This window comes from Microcaecilia unicolor, chromosome 4 (assembly GCF_901765095.1).
Source record: "Microcaecilia unicolor chromosome 4, aMicUni1.1, whole genome shotgun sequence".
In the NCBI taxonomy this organism is placed as follows: Eukaryota; Metazoa; Chordata; class Amphibia; order Gymnophiona; family Siphonopidae; genus Microcaecilia; species Microcaecilia unicolor.
The window spans coordinates 354,293,639-354,313,905 of record NC_044034.1 but is presented as its reverse complement, the minus strand read 5'-3'; the positions used below and the strand labels follow the sequence as shown (position 1 = coordinate 354,313,905).

Below are 20,267 nucleotides of genomic sequence, written 5' to 3'. Positions count from 1 at the left end.
GCATTCCGCTGCTCCTGACTGTTGGGTGTCACTATGAAATGGTAACATAGTAGATGACGGCAGAAAAAACCTGCACGGTCCATCCAGTCTGCCCACAAGATAAACGTATGTGCTACTTTATGTGCATACCTGACCTTGATTTGTATCTGCCATTTTCAGGGCACAGACCGTAGAAGTCTTGCCCAGCACTAGCCCTGCCTCCGCCACCCAATCTCCGCTAAGCTTCTAAGGATCCATTCCTTCGGAACAGGATTCCTTTATGTTTATCCCATGCATTTTTGAATTCTGTTACCGTTTTCATCTTCACCACCTCCCGCAGGAGGGCATTCTAAGCATCCACAATCCTCTCCGTGAAAAAATACCTCCTGACATTTTTCTTGAGTCTGCCCCCCCCCCTTCAATGTCATCTCATGTCCTCCAGTTCCACCGCCTTCCCATCTACGGAAAAGGTTCAATACCTGTCAAATATTTGAACGTCTGTATCATATCACCCGTTTCTCCCCTCCTCCAGAGCATACACTGTTCTCACCAAAGTGTGGGTGGAAAGTAGTTCAGGGTGACTGAAGCAATGGGAAGCAGTGGCGTAGCCCAGGTGGCCCATCCAAAATTCTAGCGCCCTTGTTATAGCTGCGTGGGGATCTTCAAGCCCCACCAGCTGCAGAGGTCCTCCAGAGGTAACACCAGCTCCCTTTCCTACTTGCTCCAGCAGCCAGCGCCACTGTGTATGCACAGCTGTCGTGCTGGCCTCTCCCTGCTGCACATGCATGAAAACTGAGTATGCACAAGGTGGTGGGGCAGAGCAGCAGCATCACGGTTGCCAGATGGGCGGTTTTCCCGCCCAATTGGGCGGTTTTCCGCAACCCGCTGTGGAAAACTTTTGCCTGCGGCGGGTTGCGGTTTTTTGGGCTCGTTTTGTTTTTTCTGTGCGGGTTTTGGGGCGGTTTTTCGGCTGGCGGGGGGTGGGGCTAATGGCGACAGAGGCGGGGTTTGTGACATTTTGGGCGGGGTTTGCTGACATATTGGGCGGGGCGATGATGGTGGGGGCGGGGCTGATGACGGTGGGGTGATGACGGAAGGGGTGGGGCTGATGACGGCGGGGCGGGGATGACGACGGGGGTGATGACGGCGGGGGTGGGGTGATGACGGAGGGGGTGGGGTGTGTGCGGTTTTTGGGCGGGTTTTGGGCTGTTTTGTGTGGGAATTTTTTTTTTTTGGCAACCCTGAGCAGCATGTGAACAGTGCCCCCAACAGGAGCAAATAGGAGAGGCAGATGTTCTTGCCTCCAGAAGACCTCTGCAGTTAGTGGGGCTTGGGGATCCCCGCCAGCTCAGGTATTTAATGTTTTAGGAAGGGGGGGGGGGGGGTTGTAGAGACTGCATGTGCCCACCCAGTTTGCCCAGTGGCCCATCCAGAATTTGAGGTCTGACTAAGCCTCTGATGGGAAGATTGGGACTGTATTGTTATAATAACATTTTACTAGAATCAACAGTAGTAGATGTCACCCAGCTAAAGCAATTCTAACTCACAGCCTTTTCACATAGTCCTGTCCACTCTCCCAGATTTGCTCAGATTGGCCAAAAAAAAGTGTGTGTGTGTGTATTGGGGGGGGGGTATTGTATCACACACTAAAAAGAGAAATAACAGAGCAATCAGGCACATAAGCCAGAAACGCATTTTTTTTCAAACACCTTAACTAGGTCTGAAATAACTGAGAACTGAACATTTTAACACAACACAGGTTAAGTGGAAGTTCAGGTCAATTTGTGCAGACCCGGCTCCCCTACGGAGATGCAAAACATTTACAACCCAGCCGAGCAACCTTCCCTCCTTCTGCTGCATTATTCAGCAGCGCCCCCTCCCCTGCAGCTGTTGGAGGGGGGCGGGGGGGGTCCCCAAATCTCGGGGAAGGCTTTGAACGCCGACGATCAACTAGTGGCAACTGGCTCTACCTCCCACGGACCACGGATTTTTGAGCACTTCTCAGTGCTGTTGCAGAAGGATCAGCTGGGAAGGAGGGTGGGGGGAGACAACAAGCAAAGGCGAAGATATAGCCCCCCAGGGGTTGGGGGTGCCCCGGGGGAAAAAGGCTGAGGGATCCCCGACCTGTAGGTGGAGGAAGCCCAGATCTGAGGAAGAAGCTCCTCCCTTCCAGAGAGGGGGAGAGACACAGAGGTGGAGAAAGGGAGGGACGAGGGAGAGAGAGACACACACACAAGGCACAGAGAGGTTGGGGGAAGGAGAGAGAGAAAGAGAGAGATCCCCCCGGAGATCGGCTAGGTGACAGCTCTCTAGCAGCACCAGCAACAACAACCCAGGGCTCTATCCAGAGGATTTACCGCCTGTCTCCCCCCCCCCACACTTCACCCCCACCCAGAGGGGAGAGGCAGACCCCGCAGGAGGTGGTCGCCTGCTTTACTTATCGGCTTGGCATCAGGAGTTTGCTCGCCATGGCTCTGATCATGGAGCCCGTCAGTAAATGGTCTCCGAGTCAGGTGGTGGACTGGATGAAAGGTAAGAAAGGGTTAACCGCCGACCCCCGTCTGCTCCCCCTGCGCCGACTCAGGGGGGGGGGGGGGGGTGGTGAGGATCAACAGGGATGAAGGGAAGAAAAGTGCGTAGCATTGCTCCGAGCTTTCTTTTAAGAATGGGGGTGGGGGGCTTCCTCCTTCTTTCCCGGCTGGGGCAGGTGATGCCGCTTTGCCCTCGCAGATACAAGATCTGATCTGCAGTGCAGACGTGCAGCGGTTGTCCATATATGTGTTCATAGAAATACGTATAGACGCATATTTCTTATGCTGATCTTCGGCGTGTTGGTGAATTCAGTGTAAACGGAGAACCATGTATTTCAGCGGTGTGATTTTACAAAAGGTATTTTAGAACTACTAACCTCCTAAGTGTCCCCCCCCCCACCTTTTTTGGGGGGGAGGGACGCCTAAATTGGCGTTAATCAACTCATCCGATTATCAGAAGATTTTGTCAGGCACTAGCTTATTTCTTTTCTGTTATAAGTAGAAAGATGTTCAGGGGGAGGAGGGGTGATGGGATTTTTTTACCCAGGCTTGGGCAGGAAAACTTTCATGCATTCAGCTGCAAAAACTGCACACGCTTAAGGTCTTGCTTTTTTAAAGCCCATCTCAGGGCGCTTTCGGGTGCATCCTTTTGCTGGCTTTTGATAAAACAGCCATCTGTTAAACCGGGAGCCTGCTGGCAGTTTTGAAAGAGCAGGAATACATTTTTCGCCAGGGAGCTAGTCATTTCTAGGTGGCAGGTGAGGGAAATCCAGCTCAGCCCTCTCTTTCCTTTCCCAGGGATGCCCTGGTTCTCAGCAGGAGCTCTGTTTGGATAGCATGAGCTAACCCCATCCACCCTCCTTCCCAGGTAATGCTCAGGAGACCCTTCTTCTCTGGGATGCACCCCCAAAGACTCCATTGACTATTGGGTGAACTGCAAAAAATCCCAAATCATTTTCAGTTTTTATTTACAGTGGGCATAATCTTAAGATGTTTTACAGTGAAATATCAGGCTGTCTGTACTAGTTTAAAGACCGTATTAAGTAGAAGACCCCCCTCTCCCCCCTGCTCTTAGATGCCAGCTAAGAAATGACCAGTAAATGGAGGCCTTACTGTACAATGTCCTAATGCCAAAGAAAACACTGCACTTGGACTAGATTAAGTACAGATAACGCTGTTCTTTTCTGTCACAGTACATTGATAAATTGTTCCTTCCCCCAATAATAAGGAAACATGATTTAAAGCTTTTGATATTTACTATATACGGTACAGTCACAGAACAGCGCTTGCTAAGATTTGTAACTTATTGCTGGTTTGGTGTGTGGTGGGAGGGGGGCTCGACCCTCCATTTTCCTCCTGCTTCTTCCTACTTCCAGCCACAGGTGCCAACATTTCAAAATGATCGAGGATGCCAAACCCGATACAATTTACCCCTCCCTGGACACGGTGAAGGAGCTTTCTTACTACTGGCCGTGCTTAGCACCCACTGAGACAGCTCCTGTGTTTCCAGCTCAGTAACCAGGGCCTGGATAGGCTGGAAGAGAGGCAGGAGAGAGGGAATGTGATCCAGACGATTAAATACCTCAGTGGCATTCTGGTACAGGAGGTGAGCCTTTTTCAAGTGAAGGAAACCTCTGGAATGGGAGGGCTTAGGACGAATCTGAGGAAATACTCTTTCACGGAAAGGGTGGTGGATGCGTGGAATGGCCTCCCGATGGAGGTCGTGGAGACGAAGCCTGTCTCGGAGGTTAAGGAAGCATGGGACAGACATGTGGAATCTCTTAGGATAAGGAGGAGTTAGTGGTTACTGAGAATGGGCAGACTGGATGGGGCATACGGCCCTTATATACAGTTTTTTTTCTTACATTTGTACCCCGCGCTTTCCTACTACTACTATTACGATTTAACGTTTCTAAAGCGCTGCTAGGGTTACGCAGCGCTGTACAATTTAACATAGAAGGACAGTCCCTGCTCAAAGAACTCCCACTCATAGCAGGTTCAATGCGGCTTACATATTATATACAGGTACTTATTTGTACCTGGGGCAATGGAGGGTTAAGTGACTTGCCCAGAGTCACAAGGAGCTGCCTGTGCTTGCAGTGGGAATCGAACCCAGTTCCCCAGGACCAATCCACCACACTAACCACTAGGCCACTCCTCCACTAGCCACATTCCATGTAGAAACCTGCCTTTGCAGCCGCGCAGGCTTCTGTTTCTGTGAGTCTGACGTCCTGCACGTACGTGCAGGACGTCAGACTCACAGAAACAGAAGCCTGCGCGGTGATCTGCAAGGGCAGGCTTCTACATGGAATGTTGCTAGTGGAATAGCAACATTAACATTCCATGTAGAATCTCAAATAGTAGCAACAGAATCTCCAACAGTAGCAACATTCCATGTAGAATCTCAAATAGGGAATGAGACTTGATATGCTGCCTTTCTGTGGGGTTTACATATTATATAAAGGTACTTATTTGTACCTGGGACACTGGAGGGTTAAGTGACTTGCCCAGAGTCACAAGGAGCTGCCTGTGCCTGCAGTGGGAATCGAACCCAGTTCCCCAGGACCAAAGTCCACCACTCTAACCACTAGGCCACTCCTCCACTAGGGATAATGCATACTTATTCAAGTATGTGTGAGCAGTGTGTTCTAGGCTCAATGTGGCTTACATATAACCGTTAACGACGTTACCGATTACGGTCTGAACAAATACATGGTATGAATGAATACAAAGTGATATTGTGGTAGAATGAGTTTCATGTATGGTAGGTACAATTGGGGGGAACTTAGGGAGGGAAAGGGAGAAGAAGAGTCAGGTAATGTTCGTTACGGTCTTTGGTTACATTCTGTCGCAGGTGAACAGGCATTTTTATGTTGGGTCGGTGGGGTATGCTCATCTGAACAGTCTGTCTTTAGTGCTTTCCGAAAATTTAGGTGGTCGAGCGTAGTTTTTACTGCTTTTGGCAATGCGTTCCATAGTTGTGCGCTTAGGTAGGAAAAGCTGGTTGCATAGGTGGATTTATGTTTGAGTACTTTGCTGCTTGGGTAGTGGAGGTCTAGGTATGACTGCAAAAGGTGGGAAAATGTGGGATACAAATGTAACAAATAATAATAATATACGTGCCTGATTGCCATAGCATGTCATTGGAAGGGGGGTGTTCTTTGCGAAGGTGCATGGGCGGGGCATAGGCATGGCCAACATTTGCATGCTCATTTACGGAACACGGTAAGATACCTGCTAAAGACCTGCATTTAGGTGCTAAAATGTATGCCCTCCATAGACCTGGTATAAGTGGGTGTGCTTAAATGTAGATGCATCGATGTCAACTTAGCTACTATTCTACATATAATGGAAATTGTGCAAATAATTACTGTTATAAAAAATGCACTCTACCGACTTCTTTTTGGCACCTAATTTTGGTGCCCAGTTGTAGAATTCCCCCCTAGGTGTCATCCTTCATCAATGGGCCATGCATATCTTCCCCATTCCCTCAGGGGGGTGGGGGGTTGTGAATGCTGCTTCTGTAGCATTCCTCCCCACCCCAGCCCACCCTTCCTGCTGACCTGGGGAGTGAAAACCCAGTGCGGACGTCAAACTGAGGCTCTTCCATGTGGCTGTGCAAGATACCTGCCGCCCGAGCAACTGGTACAGCCCTCTAAATTACTTTAATATTCTATAGAAATAAAACAGAGAAAAGAAAATAAGATGATACCTTTTTTATTGGACTTAACTTAATTCATTTCTTGATTAGCTTTCGAAGGTTGTCCTTCTTCGTCAGATCGGAAATATTCTACAATCCATGGTAGCCATGGCAGCGGCGTGAGAATCTAACATATAGAATTTGTTTGAAAGTGTTTTAAATGTGGTTTTCTCAAGTATAGGACTGTATGTATCACGCCTAAAAAATCGGCGCCGAAACAAAATACGGCTAGGCGTATTCTATAAAGTACGCTTCAGGGGCCCTTTTACTAAGCTGCATAGGCGCCTGCGCACACCCAACGCGCGCCAGTTCAGAACTACTGCCCGGCTACAGCGTGGCTCGGGCGGTAATTTCTTTTTTTTATGCGCGTCCGCTACGCGTGCCAGAAAATATATTTTATTTTCCGGTGCGTGGCGCTATCCGGGTGGTAATCGGCATTGTACGCATGTTGACGATTGCCGCCCGGTTAACGCATGAGACCTTACCGCTAAGTGAACGGGTGGCGGTAAGGTCTCAGACCCAAAATGGACACGCACCAATTTTCATTTTGCCGCATGTCCATTTTCGGCTAAAAAATAAAAGGCATTTTTTTACAGGTGTGCTGAAAAATGGATCTGCACGCATCCAAAACCCGCGCCTGCACTAGCGCAGGCCATTTTTCAGCGCACCTTAGTAAATGGATCCCTAAATTTCCATGCAGTTTATAGAATACGGCAAGAGCCTGTGTGCACATCTAAATTTAGTCTAAATTAGGGGTGCATTCTATAACAACGTGCATAGATTTTAGAACTGCCCGTGACCCGCCCATTCCACACTCGGGGCCAAGCCCCCTTTTCAACTATGCAACTTGGAATTTACATGCATCATGTGACAGAATACACTTAGTTGTGCTCATAAATTCTAATTAATGCTAATTAGTGTCACTAATTGCTTGTTAATTGGCAATTATTGTCGCTGATTGGCTTGTTAACTAATAAAGTTGTCACTCAAATCCAGGATATGACGAGATTTACGCATGCAACAAGTCGCTCTTTACAGAACCCATGAAAATAGTGTCTAAGAGCCATATGTAATATAAGTGAATTTAGATTAATAAGTGTCTCAGTGATCTGATATAGCAGCACTGTTCGTGATGGATGATGTTACACACATTGCTTAATGCTAGAAACAATGAATATTCATCGTTCAAAAACGTGCTGTACAGTTTTAATCCGTTTAACACACATCATGCTTAAAAAATACATTTGTACCCAGTACAGCTTATGTCTTACAGACACGGTGAAAGTATATGATCAGACCTCCGTTTTCTCCCTTTTTTCCAACGGAATTATTTTCATGACGTCAATGGCAGTTGGTAATCTTTAATTTTAGACTTCAGCTGCAGTCTGAATAAAACACATCTAGGTTTACATCTCTGTTCATGAAGAGAGCACAACTGGAAGGACATGATTCCTGAACAGCTGCTGCATAGTGGGAGTACATGAGAGCGTGGCTGCACCCCCTGTTAATGTGCCGCCTTCGTCATCCTTAAAATTCGAGGCATTGAGCAATGAGCATATGTTGAGTTACTCTAACAAGACAGCACGGCCATGAATAGCTGTAGACTGTGTTAAATTTTAGCAGCATACAGATTCCTTGTCTGTTGTAAAGTACTGCCTGTTTCGTGAAATGCAATTAATCGTTGTAACTGCAGCCGTATTCATTCTCTCCTGGTGTTATAAAATAAGATATTATGCTTCACAGAAGAAAACAAAAAATTGAAGGTTATATCTGTGGTCAAGTGTAGCAGTGGGCACAGTTGGTTTAAAAGAACATATTGCTCAATATCGGAGATTCTTTTTAAAAATGGCTGAACTAGGGAAAACACTGCATTAGCGCTGTGGAAAAGTGAATTTTTGCTGGGTAGCAAGTGAAACAGGTGGGAGACTGGATGACATGTGGAAATTGTCACTGTGTTAGGCAGTCATCAAACTCTATGTCAGTAGTTCCAGCTTGGGTCGATGGACAGCATGAAATGAGTTGGTGGTCTGGGTCCACATCCCAGTAAGAAGGTGTTTACATTGTTAAATCTCCCTCATAAATTGAGGTTAATTGTGTGAGGGAAGCTTGCGTTGCTGTTGTCTGTGCTGTACTTGACGTGGGTGTGTGTATCTGTGCCCGAGGTACGTGGATAGATGATGTTACTACTGTATCTCTCCACCACATTCCTTCTGTAAAGGTGCTTCAGTGCACATCTATTCTGTAATGGCATAAAGGAGAAACAGGAAGTGACGCTGGGCAGGAAATACTGGGGGTGGAGCCAGTGTGTTTTTTTCTAGCAAAAAAGGTGCCAGAACTCATATGCTAGGCCACCCTTCAGGATCACCGAGGGACCCACCCCATAATAGCCAGGCCTCCTGCAACCAGTCACAGAATCTATGACGACAGAATTGGTGTGTAGAACCTGATCTCTATCATTAAAACTTGGGTTCCATGGGTCAATTTTAGCAGACAATGGAAAAGGTGCCGGTACTTAGTACCCCCAAGTACCCCATCAAAAAAAGCCTTGGGTGGAGCTGATATAGAAGTAGTGGGCTCGGAGCCAAGGAGGTTTAATGACAGGAGCCGGCAAGAGTCTATCTCACCCATTATCTGGGTTAAAGGCAGTAGGCGGAGCTTACCGCCATATTGGCCAGAACAAAACAGTTGCTATCGCTATTGAAAACAATAGCAAACTTGTGAGGTTTTCTTAAACCTCCTAGGTTTTGCATTCCCTCTGTTGGATGGGGGGGATGGAAAGGGAGTTGGGGGAGGGTTTAGGGAGTTTTCGAGGAGTCAGTGAAGGGGGGAGGGTTATTTTCAAAATGGATTTTTGTCAGTACTCCAGAACTTGCTTTGTTATGGCACCTAAAATTAATGCGTGTTAGGCAATCATGCCTAATCATATTCTAAATATCACGTATAAATCTACGTGCAGTATTTAGAATACACTTAGGTATAGTTCATGCGACTAAATCTACATGCATCTATTCACGCCAGTGAAAAGCTGGTGTAAATCACTGTGCGTAGATTTACACACACTGGCCCATATTTTATAACAGTGCGCATAGATATTGGAATGTCCACAACACAAAATCCACGCCCCTAACCATGCTCCTTTTTGCTTGCGCATGTTAGAATTTATGCGCAGTACATTTCAGAATATGCTTAGAAATATATGTGCTTAAATTCTAGTTTTTGCCAATTAGTGCTTATTATTATTATTTGTTGCATTTGTATCCCACATTTTCCCACCTATTTGCAGGCTCAATGTGGCTTACATTGTACCGTTATGGCGATCGCCACTTCCGGATTAGAAATACAGAGTGGTATTGCAGTATAGTTCGTATATGACAGAGTAAATTAAGCAGTCAAGTTTTAAAGGTTCTTTTTCGGAATGAGAAGTCAAGTGGTAAAGTTCAGTAATAGACAGAGTAGGTGAAGTAGTCAAGTATTAAGCGGTCATTTTTGTCTGTTTCTAGCATCAGTTTTGTTGTCTGGTATTTAGGATGGATTATTGCTTGTTAAGAGCTGTTAGTGCTCAACAGCTTGTTAAAACAATTAATCTATGCATCTAGTTATAGAATAGACCTAGATTTACATGCAGAACCGTGCGTAACTCTAGGCATGCTATATAGAATCCAGGGGTATATGCCTTTATTTTTTTTACAATGACAATAAAGATATTTCTCTATAAAAAGAAAAAATAAAGGCAAATAGAGCAACACTAAAATCCATAATACAGCACTGGAAATATCAAAGCAAGCTCTGGACCACTGACAAATACATCTACTATAATAAAACTCACCCTCAACGTTCTGAGGACACTGACGTCAGTGAAGCCAAGCCCTGACTTCCTTCAAAAAGGTTCGAAGGTTCGTGGTGGTGAAGCCACCAAAATCGTTTCGGCCCCGCCCTCGAGGGCGGAGCAATGGCAGAACAACAAAGGGGTTGGCAGGGAGGGGGGAGGGGGGGTAGGAAATCGCTCCGGGCCCCGCCCTCGCGTCAAATGTCATGACGTTGGGGGCGGAGCAGTGGCAGAACAACGAAGGGGTTGGCCAGGGAGGGAGGGGGTGTTGGTGACGAAAACCTTGCTAGCGCCCGTTTCATTTGCTCTGAAACGGGCCTCTTTTACTAGTTTTGAATATAACTATCCCTCCCCCTTCACTGACCTCTTGAAAACTCCCCAAACCTCTTCCCCAACTCCCCTTATATCCCCCCCAATCCCCTCCTAACAGAGGGAATGGAAAACCTAGGACTAGATTCTATATATCGTGCCTAAAAAATTGGCACCGAAACGGCGCATTTCGATAAAATACGCATAAATTTAGAATAAGCCTAAAATTCCACACGGTTTAGTGGCCTACTGGTTAGGGTGGTGGACTTTGGTCCTGGGGAACTGAGGAACTGAGTTTGATTCCCACTTCAGGCACAGGCAGCTCCTTGTGACTCTGGGCAAGTCACTTAACCCTCCATTGCCCCATGTAAGCTGCATTGAGCCTGCCATGAGTGGGAAAGCGCGGGGTACAAATGTAACAAAAATAAAATAGATACTAATGGAGATTCTACATGGAATGTTGCTATTCCACTAGCAACATTCCATGTAGAAGGCTGCGCAGGCTTCTGTTTCTGTGAGTCTGACGTCCTGCACATACGTGCAGGACGTCAGACTCACAGAAGCAGAAGCCTGCGCGGCCACATTGGTGATCTGCAAGGGCCGACTTCTACATGGAATGTTGCTAGTGGAATAGCAACATTCCATGTAGAATCTCAAATATTAGCAACAGTGGAGGAGTGGCCTAGTGGTTAGGGTGGTGGACCTTGGTCCTGAGGAACTGAGTTCGATTCCCACTTCAGGCACAGGCAGCTCCTTGTGACTCTGGGCAAGTCACTTAACCCTCCATTGTCCCAGGTACAAATAAGTGCCTGTATATAATATGTAAGCCACATTGAGCCTGTCATGAGTGGGAAAGCACGGGGTACAAATGTAATTAAAAAAAAAAATATGATGAGCACCCGTCTGCACATCTAAATTTAGTCACAGGCAGTTATGCCAAGTAGGTGTGAATGCCGGCAGCTAAATTACGCACTGACCGGTTGTATTCTATAACAACGTGCATAGATTTTAGAAATGCCCATGACCCGGCCATTCCATAGCTATGGCCACACCCCCTTTTCAACTATGCGACTCAGAATTTATGTGCATCACATTATAGAATGGGCTTACAGTTCTGCGCCTAAATTCTAATTAACGCCAATTAATGTAAATAATTGCTTAAGTGGCAATTATCGGCACTGATCAGGGGGGGAGGGGGAATCAGGGGCCCCTCCTTAACTTCTGTCCTGAGCCCCACCATCTCTAAAATTGGCCCTGCACATGCGTGTAAATGAGCAGTTTCCGGCTAAGCAGTATTGTGTAAGTACACACAGGGCTGCTGAGAAGGAGGGGGAGGGGGGGGGGGGAAATTCCTCGGAACTGGCCTCCAAGGGAGGCCCCGCACCGGGGTCTCTCTCTCTCTCTCTCTCTCTCCTGCTCCTGAAGTGCTCCGAGTGATTGGGTCCCAACAGGAGCAGGAGAGAGAAAACTCCGGCACCGGGCCCCCCTCCAGCACTGCTTTTCACTCGCTTCTACCGCCTTGCTGAGTGACTGCTTTTCCCCCTCAGGCACATGCTCGGTTTTGAAACCGAGCATGAGCAACGACAGAAAAAAGCAGCCGCAGGGGCAGGGCAGGCATGAAGTGAAGAGCAACGCTGGATTCTTCCGCTGCCAGGGCCTCGGGATCCCCACCAGCCCCAAGGTACTTCAGTTTTGGCAGCGGTGATCCTGGGGGGAGGGGGCAGGAGCGGCGATGATCCGGGGGTGGTGGTAATGGAGGGGGGGTGGCAGCGGCCCTGCCCCGGGCCTGGCTCAGTCTCTCGGTGACCCTGAGTACACACCTAGATGCGATAATATGTACTTTTCAGGTGGGCGTTTACATGGATGGGGCACATAATTATCCACATTTTATAATCTATGATACGATCCTTTGTAATCTAGGTACAAGCATTTCAGCCTGCTCTGTGGCTGTTGTAAGTGGTTACACCTTAAATATAGGCACGCTTTCAGCCATGTACACTGGTATGCTATAAAGGAAAACAGAAACCAAATAGGTGGTTTCCTAGTACCTAGGTCTAGGCATCCCCTTATAGAATTACCCTCTTGGTGCTTTTTAATCCTTATAATCCTTATAAATCCTTTAGATTTGAGGTTTTTCTTGTTGTTGTCATAGTAATATAGTAAATGTTGGCAGATAAAGACCTGCACGGGCTAGCCAGTTTGCCACAAGGTGGCCAGAGTTGAATTTGGCACTCTTCATAGGTTCCACTTTTTCATTATTCTCTGTCTCTCCTTACCAATTTTGAGGCACAGACCATAGAAGTCTGTCCAACATTGGTCCTACTTCCCAACCTCTGAAGTTGCTGTCAAAGCTCACTCCAGTTATGAGGTCATTTAAGTTTTGCTTTAATTGGATTCCATCCTTTTTCTATATAGTGTTCCACTGGGTTTATCCCACACATTGTCTTTTTTGGATATGTTTGTTTTTAAGATGTACAGAAGGGGAGATAGTGGGAAATAGACCACGGACTCCAGAGTCAAGGAGGACAATTTTGAGAAGATTTATTGATCAAAGACTCGACACAACGCTGTGTTTCGACCCAATGGCCTGCATCAGGAGTCTTTTTAACAAAAGGATCTCAAAATCTCCAGAGGTGAAACTTTTCAAATTGAGTCAATGAGTTGGTCTTCAAAAAGACCTTTGTTTGTAACAATGTGAGCCTTCAAATCTGGATGTGACATTTTATCAATCAGATCTGAAGGCTCGCATTGTTACAACAAAGGTCTTTTTGAAGACCAGCTCATTGACTCAATTTGAAAAGTTTCACATCTGGAGATTTTGAGATTCTTTTCTTAAAAAGACTCCTGATGCAGGCCATTGGGTCGAAACACAGTGTTGTGTCGAGTCTTTGATCAATACATTTTCTCAATCAGTCTATTTCCCACTATCTCCCCTTCTATCTGTTTACTCCCGTGGGACCATAGAGTTCTCTGCCCGGATGGATTTCTGCTGTTTTTAAGATTTGCCATTTTGTGTTATGAATTTTGTGTGTTTTATCGTACTCTATTTAGGACTTTGCTGTGCATTGAATAAGCAGACTACGAATTTTGTAAATAGATACATTAGAATATTAGGCAGCTTAAGTGAACATTCAGTCTTATACCTCCCCCGCTTAACTTTCATGCCCCTTAGCAGTCCCCCCAAGAACGCAACTTAGCAATTCCTCACCCCACCCCCCACCCCCTCCTAAAACAACTAAAACAATCTCTTAAGACTGTAAAGAATAAACACCATACTTTGGAATATTTGAAAACCTTTCTGCAAGTAAACGCTTGTGGTCCAGGCCATCACTTTTAACTGCAGGCCATTCTTTGCCATTCTCCAGAACTTCCATCCTAGGCAGCCACCTGATCTGCCTAATAGTTAAGCTGGAAGCATGTATTGGACACTCTGCATTGTAGCAGTTTTGAGGATAAATTGCAAACTGTGGTTTTAGTGATGTCAATCTACCGTGTTTGACAACTTAAGAAGGTGAAATAGCTTCTCTTGAATGTGGAGCTTCTAGATCCTCTGCAAAAACTAACCGGACATAGTAAAACCATCAGGACCCACTAGTATGGGTTATTTCCCATATATAATGGACATTTTTGTAAATTAGAACATAAGAACATAGCATAAGCATCGCCATACTAGGAAATACTGAAGGTCCATCAAACACAGTATCCTGTTTCCAACAGTTGCCAATCCAGGTCCAACTACCTGGCAAGATCCCAAAAGAGTAAAACAGATTTTATGCTGCTTATCCTAGATATAAGCAATGGATTTTCCCAAATCCCTCTTAATAATGGCCTGTGGACTTTTCTTTGAGAAAAGTATCCAAACCTTTTTTAAATCCTGCTAAGCTAACTTCTTTTACCACATTCTTTGGTGACAAATTCTGGTAAAAGAAATATTTTCTCTGATTAGTTTTAAATTTACTACTTAATAGCTTCATTGCATTCCCCCTAGTCCTTGTATTTTTGGAAAGAGTAAACAAATGATTCACGTCTACCCGTTCCACTACACTCATTATTTTATAGGCCTCTATCATATCTTCCCTCAGCCGTCTTTTCTCCAAGCTGAAGAGCCCTAGCCGCTTTAGCCTTTCCTGATAGGGAAGTTGTCCCATTCGCTTTATAATTTTTGTCACCGTTCTCTGTACCTTTTCTAATTCCATTATATCTTTTTTTGAGATGTGGTAACCAAACTTGCACGCGGTATTTGAGGTGCGGTCACACCATGGAACGATACAAATGCATTATAACATTCTCATTTTTGTTTTCCATTCCTTTCCTAATAATTCCTAACATTCTATTTGCTTTCTTAGCTGCTGCTGCACACTGAGCAGAAAGTTTCAACGTATCACCAATGATGACATCTAGATCCTTTTCCTGGGCAGTGATTCCTAATGTGGAATCTTGCATCATGTAACTATATTTTGGGTTTCCCTTTTCTACTTGCATCACTTTGCAGTTGCTCACATTAAATGTCATCTGCCAAATAAGGGGTCCTTTTACTAAGGTGTGCTGAAAAATGGCTTGTGATAGTGTAGGCGCGGATTTTGGGTGCGCGCCGATCCATTTTTCAGCACATCTGTAAAAAATGCCTTTTTAAACATTTTTGCTGAAAATTGACATGCAGCAAAATCAAAATTGCCGCGTGTCCATTTTGGGTCTGCGACCTTACCACCAGCCATTGACCTACTGGTAAAGACTCACACGGTAACCGGACGGTAATGACCTACGCACGTCAAATGCCATTTGCGCGCGTCTGAAAAATTCAGATGTGCATATCAGACACACACTAAAAATGAGATTATTGCAAGAGCTACGTGGTAGCCGGGCGGTAACTCCATTTTGGCACGCGTTGGGTACTCGTAGACGCTTACTTGGCTTAGTAAAAGGGCCCCTAAATGAATAACATAGATGAAGAATGTTGAAATCCCGTTCCAGTGTGATTAGAGATGCCCTGTGATGTCATAATACATTGCCCGACATCCATTCCAATGTGATGTCATAATACATTGCCCGGGCATCCATTCCAGTGTGATTAGAGATGTCCTATGATGTCATAAAGTTTCAAGTTTATTTATAAATTTGCTATCCCGCTCATCAAAAAAGGATGTCTGAGTGGCTTACATGCTAGAACATAAAGTAGAGTAAGAAAATAATAGAGCGTTGGAAAGCTGGAAGGATAGAACTGCAATTTTCATATAGGATAGAAGAGGGGGTGGCAGGAAAGGAGGACTGAGAATGGTCTGAGCGGTGGATTTATCAAGTGGGTTTAGGAGTACACTTCTGAAAAAAGGAATGTTTTTTGATTAATTTTAAAGTTTTGAAGTGATGCCTGTTGGCGTAGGGACTGGGGTAATTTGTGCCAATGTTCGGAGCCTTGAGCTGAAAAGATGGCTTTTCTAGTGTGTTGATGGATGACTTCTCGGACGGATGGGATTACCAGTAAAATCTGAATGTAAAGTTCTAGTGTTCGAGTATGGGGTTGGCATGCAGGAAAGATAAGGTGGTTTGCCCGATTGGTGAATTTTAATGACCAGGAGTAAGATTTTTTAAATGAAGCAATGGGGTAATGGGAGCCAGTGGGCTTCTTTCAGTATTTATTTATTTTATTTTTGTTACATTTGTACCCAGCACTTTCCCACTCATGGCAGGCTCAATGCAGCTTACATGGGGCAATGGAGGGTTAAGTGACTTGCCCAGAGTCACAAGGAGCTGCCTGTGCCTGAAGTGGGAATTGAACTCAGTTCCTCAGGACCAAAGTCCACCACCCTAATCACTAGGCCACTCCTCCACTAGCAACATTCTATGTAGAAGTCAGCCCTTGCAGATCATCAATGTGGCCGCGCAGGCTTCTGCTTCTGTGAGTCTGACGTCCTGCACGTACGTGCAGGACGTCAGACTCACAGAAACAGAAGCCTGCGCAGCCTTCTACATGGAATGTTGCTAGTGGAATAGCAACATTCCATGTAGAATCTCCATTAGTAGCAACATTCCATGTAGAATCTCCAATAGTATCTGTTTTATTTTTGTTACATTTGTACCCTGCGCTTTCCCACTCATGGCAGGCTCAATGTGGCTTACATGGGGCAATGGAGGGTTAAGTGACTTGCCCAGAGTCACAAGGAGCTGCCTGTGCCTGAAGTGGGAATCGAACCCATTTCCCCAGGACCAAAGTCCACCACCCTAACCACTAGGCCACTCCTCCACTGTTGCTACTATTGGAGATTCTACATGGAATGTTGCTATTCCACTAGCAACATTCCATGTAGAAGTCGGCCCTTGCAGATCACCAATGTGGCCGCGCAGGCTTCTGCTTCTGTGAGTCTGACGTCCTGCACACAGAAACAGAAGCCTGCGCAGCCTTCTACATGGAATGTTAATAGCAGAATAGCAACATTCCATGTAGAATCTCCAATAGTAGCAACATTCCATGTAGAATCTCCAATAGTATCTATTTTATTTTTGTTACATTTATACCCTGCGTTTTCCCATCATGGCAGGCTCAATGCGGCTTACATGGGGCAATGGAGGGTTAAGTGGCTTGCCCAGAGTCACAAGGAGCTGCCTGTGCCTGAAGTGGGAATCCAACTCAGTTCCTCAGTTCCCCAGGACCAAAGTCCACCACCCTAACCACTAGGCCACTCCTCAGTGGGGTGATGTGGTCAAACATCTTTTTACCATAAAGTATTGCCTGAACTTTTTTTTTACTGTGGCCAAGATCTGCATTCTGTGGGCCATATGTAGAATAACCAGTATGAATTAGAGAACTGCAAACTGATAATTACTCGGGGGGAGGGGAAGTTGATTTTGTGATGATAACTAAGCAGAACAGGGCCCTTTATTAGCTTGTATTCCTGCTCCAGAACAGTTACGTATTAGAACACTTGAGCCCAAGGTTGGAGGTGCAAATTTTCTTTTACGCCAGTTAAATTTTTTTTATAGTGTTTGCCTGACTGATCTCACCACCTGCTGCCTCCTGAAGTCTGATTGGATTAGCTATAATAACACAAAGGTGGTAGCGCTGGAGTCAATAGCGTGATATTAAGCTGCAGATCTTTAACTCCGTATGGAAAGAGATCCAGGGAATTTGTGGATTTACTGAACCCTGGAAAGTAACACCGTCTTGTGTTGTGACTGGAGAAAATATTTTCCGCTTTTGCCTCCAGCAGACGTTTACAGACCTAGCTCTGCTTTACTGAACTCTTCCGTCAGCCCTCCTGTTTTCCAAAAGATTAGACATATTTCTGTCAAAAAAAGAAAGCCTGGGTTTACATAGACGCACAGACAATGCGAGCAGTCAAGGTCCACCCAGCCCACTCATTTGTATCTGCCTGCTGTGTTGTGACAGGTCTTTCTTGATCTGTGTACTTTTCCCTCCCTCATCCCACCGCTGAGGTCACTTTCTGTCTAGCTCATGAATGCTTGAATTCTGCCACTGTTTGAGCTCATATTACATTGGTTAGATGCCTGTTCTGGTGTCCGCCACCCTGTCAGTGAAAAACTATTTTCTCATGGCAGATGAAATTTAATATGGCAAGTGTAAAGAGATGCACAACTGGGGGGGGGGGGGGTGGGGGAAACACTCCCAACTATAATTATACAATGGGTACATTTCTTATTAGGAGTCCCCCACCCAGAAAAGGATCTTGCAGGCATTGAGGACAATACTTTGAAATCCTCAGCTCAGCGGTGACAGTGTTCAAAAACTAGAGTGAGAGGAATTATTCAGAAAGGAATGGATGATACAGCAGAATATTGTAAAGCCTCTGTACAGATCTGTGCTTCAACCATATGTCAGATCTTTTGTACGGTTCTGGTCGTCCCACATCAAATTTATTTTATTTATTGCATTTGTATCCCACATTATCCCACCTATTTGCAGGCTCAATGTGGCTTACTTGGTTTTGTTATGACATTGTCATTCCAGAATATCAGATACAGTTAGTAGTGTGTAGGGAAGAAAGAGGAAGTGATTGGGCGGATGATAAGTAGAAGTGGATTTTCATAACGGTTCGGTTGGGAAAGTGAATTAGTGAAACTGTTGGCTCTCGTTGTATTACGGACATTGGCGTAGGAAGGGGGGGGCGGGAGGGGCGGTCCGCCCCGGGTGCACGCGCTCGGGGGGGGTGCCGGCCCCGCTGGTTCCCTGCTCTCTCTGCCCCGGAACAGGTTACTTCCTGTTCCGGGGCAGAGAGAGAGAGCAGGGAACCAGCGGTGCCGACGCAGCTCCGAGTGACGTGCACTCAGGGCGGATCGGCCCTCCTGCAGGTAAGAATGCAGTCCGGAGGGGGGGGGGGGTGCACCGCAGAGGGGGTGTCGCGCCGTGCTGCACCCGGGGGGGGGGGTGCACGGCGTCGACCCGCCCCGGGTGCCATTAGCCCTCGCTACGGCACTGATTACGGAACTGGAAAAGTTACAAAGGGGATAGAATGACTCCCTTGTACAGAAAAGCTGGACAGCTTGAAAAGGCGTCAACTGTGATAAATATGATAGAGGTTTATAAAATCATGAATGACCTTCCGTAAACTATTGAAAACCTATTTATTTAAGAAAGCATACAATAACAATTCATCCTAAATGCTAATTAACAAAACACATCTATACAGCATGTATTCTCTATATCTCAACTGTTTTTGCTAAATTATCTTGATTTCCAGTTTAATGATCCTAATTGTTCAAGCTATTTTTTTTGTCATAAATGAAGTTTAACCTATTACCTTTTAGCTCTTATCATAAGATGAACTTTCCTCCTGTATCCTAACCCAACGTGTCCCTCTACCTCAACTATGTATTTCTCCTATCCGGAACTGGTAATCTCTACTTACGGAGCTATGTAAGCCACATTAAGCCTGCAAATAGGTGGGAAAATGTGGGATACAAATGTTATAAATAAATAGGGTGGAACAGGTAAATAGGGGACAGTTAGCTAAAGAGATTAGGGCTCTTCAGCTTGCAAAAGAGACAGATGAGGGGAGATTTGATTGAGGTCTACAAAATCCTGAGTGGTTTGGAGCGAGTAGAAGTGAATCGATTTTTTTTTTTTTTTTTTACTCGTTTCAAAAGTATAGGGGACACTCGAGGAAGTTGCATGAAAATCACCTCTCGCCTTGACTACTGCAACCTACTCCTCACTGGCCTCCCACTTAACCATCTGTCCCCCCTCCAATCCGTTCAGAATTCTGCTGCCCGTCTTATCTTCCGCCTAGACCGATACGCTCATATCACCCCTCTCCTCAAGTCACTTTACTGGCTTCCGATCAGGTACCGCATACAGTTCAAGCTTCTCCTACTAACCTACAAATGCACTCGATCTGCAGCCCCTCATTACCTCTCTACCCTCATCGACCCTTACGCTCCTACCCGTAACCTCCGCTCACAGGACAAATCCCTCCTCTCAGTACCCTTCTCCACCAGTGCCGCCAACTCCAGACTCCGCCCTTTCTGCCTCGCCTCACCCTATGCTTAGAATAAACTCCCTGAGCCCATACGCCAGGCCCCCTCCCTGCCCATCTTCAAATCCCTGCTCACAGCCCACCTCTTCAATGTCACTTTCGGCACCTAACCATTTTACCTCTATCCAGGAAATGTAGCCTGCCCCAATTTGACTGACTGCACTTTTTGTCCTTTAGACTGTAAGCTCCTTTGAGCAGGGACTGTCCTTCTTTGTTAAATTGTACAGCGCTGCGTAACCCTGGTAGCGCTTTAGAAATGTTAAATAGTAGTAGTAGTAGTAAAATACTTTTAAAACAAATAGGAGGAAATATTTTTTCACTCAACGAATAGTTAAGCTCTGGAACTCTTTGCCAGAGGTTGTGGTAGCAGAGGTTAGTGTATCTGGGTTTAAAAAAGGTTTGGACAAATTCCTGGAGGAAAAGTCCATAGTCTGCTA

The 20,267-nt window shown here is 45.8% G+C and overlaps 1 protein-coding gene across 1 annotated transcript in view; it reads left to right on the top strand.

Moving 5' to 3' along the window:
- Positions 1-2,267: 2,267 nt before the first annotated feature.
- CNKSR2 (connector enhancer of kinase suppressor of Ras 2) overlaps positions 2,268-20,267 on the top strand; it is a 659,600-nt gene continuing 641,600 nt past the window's right edge. Inside the window, exon 1 of the mRNA XM_030202257.1 lies at positions 2,268-2,511. Within this exon, the coding sequence (XP_030058117.1) occupies positions 2,448-2,511 (64 nt within the window). The 5' untranslated portion in view covers positions 2,268-2,447. The remainder of the gene's footprint in view (positions 2,512-20,267) is intronic.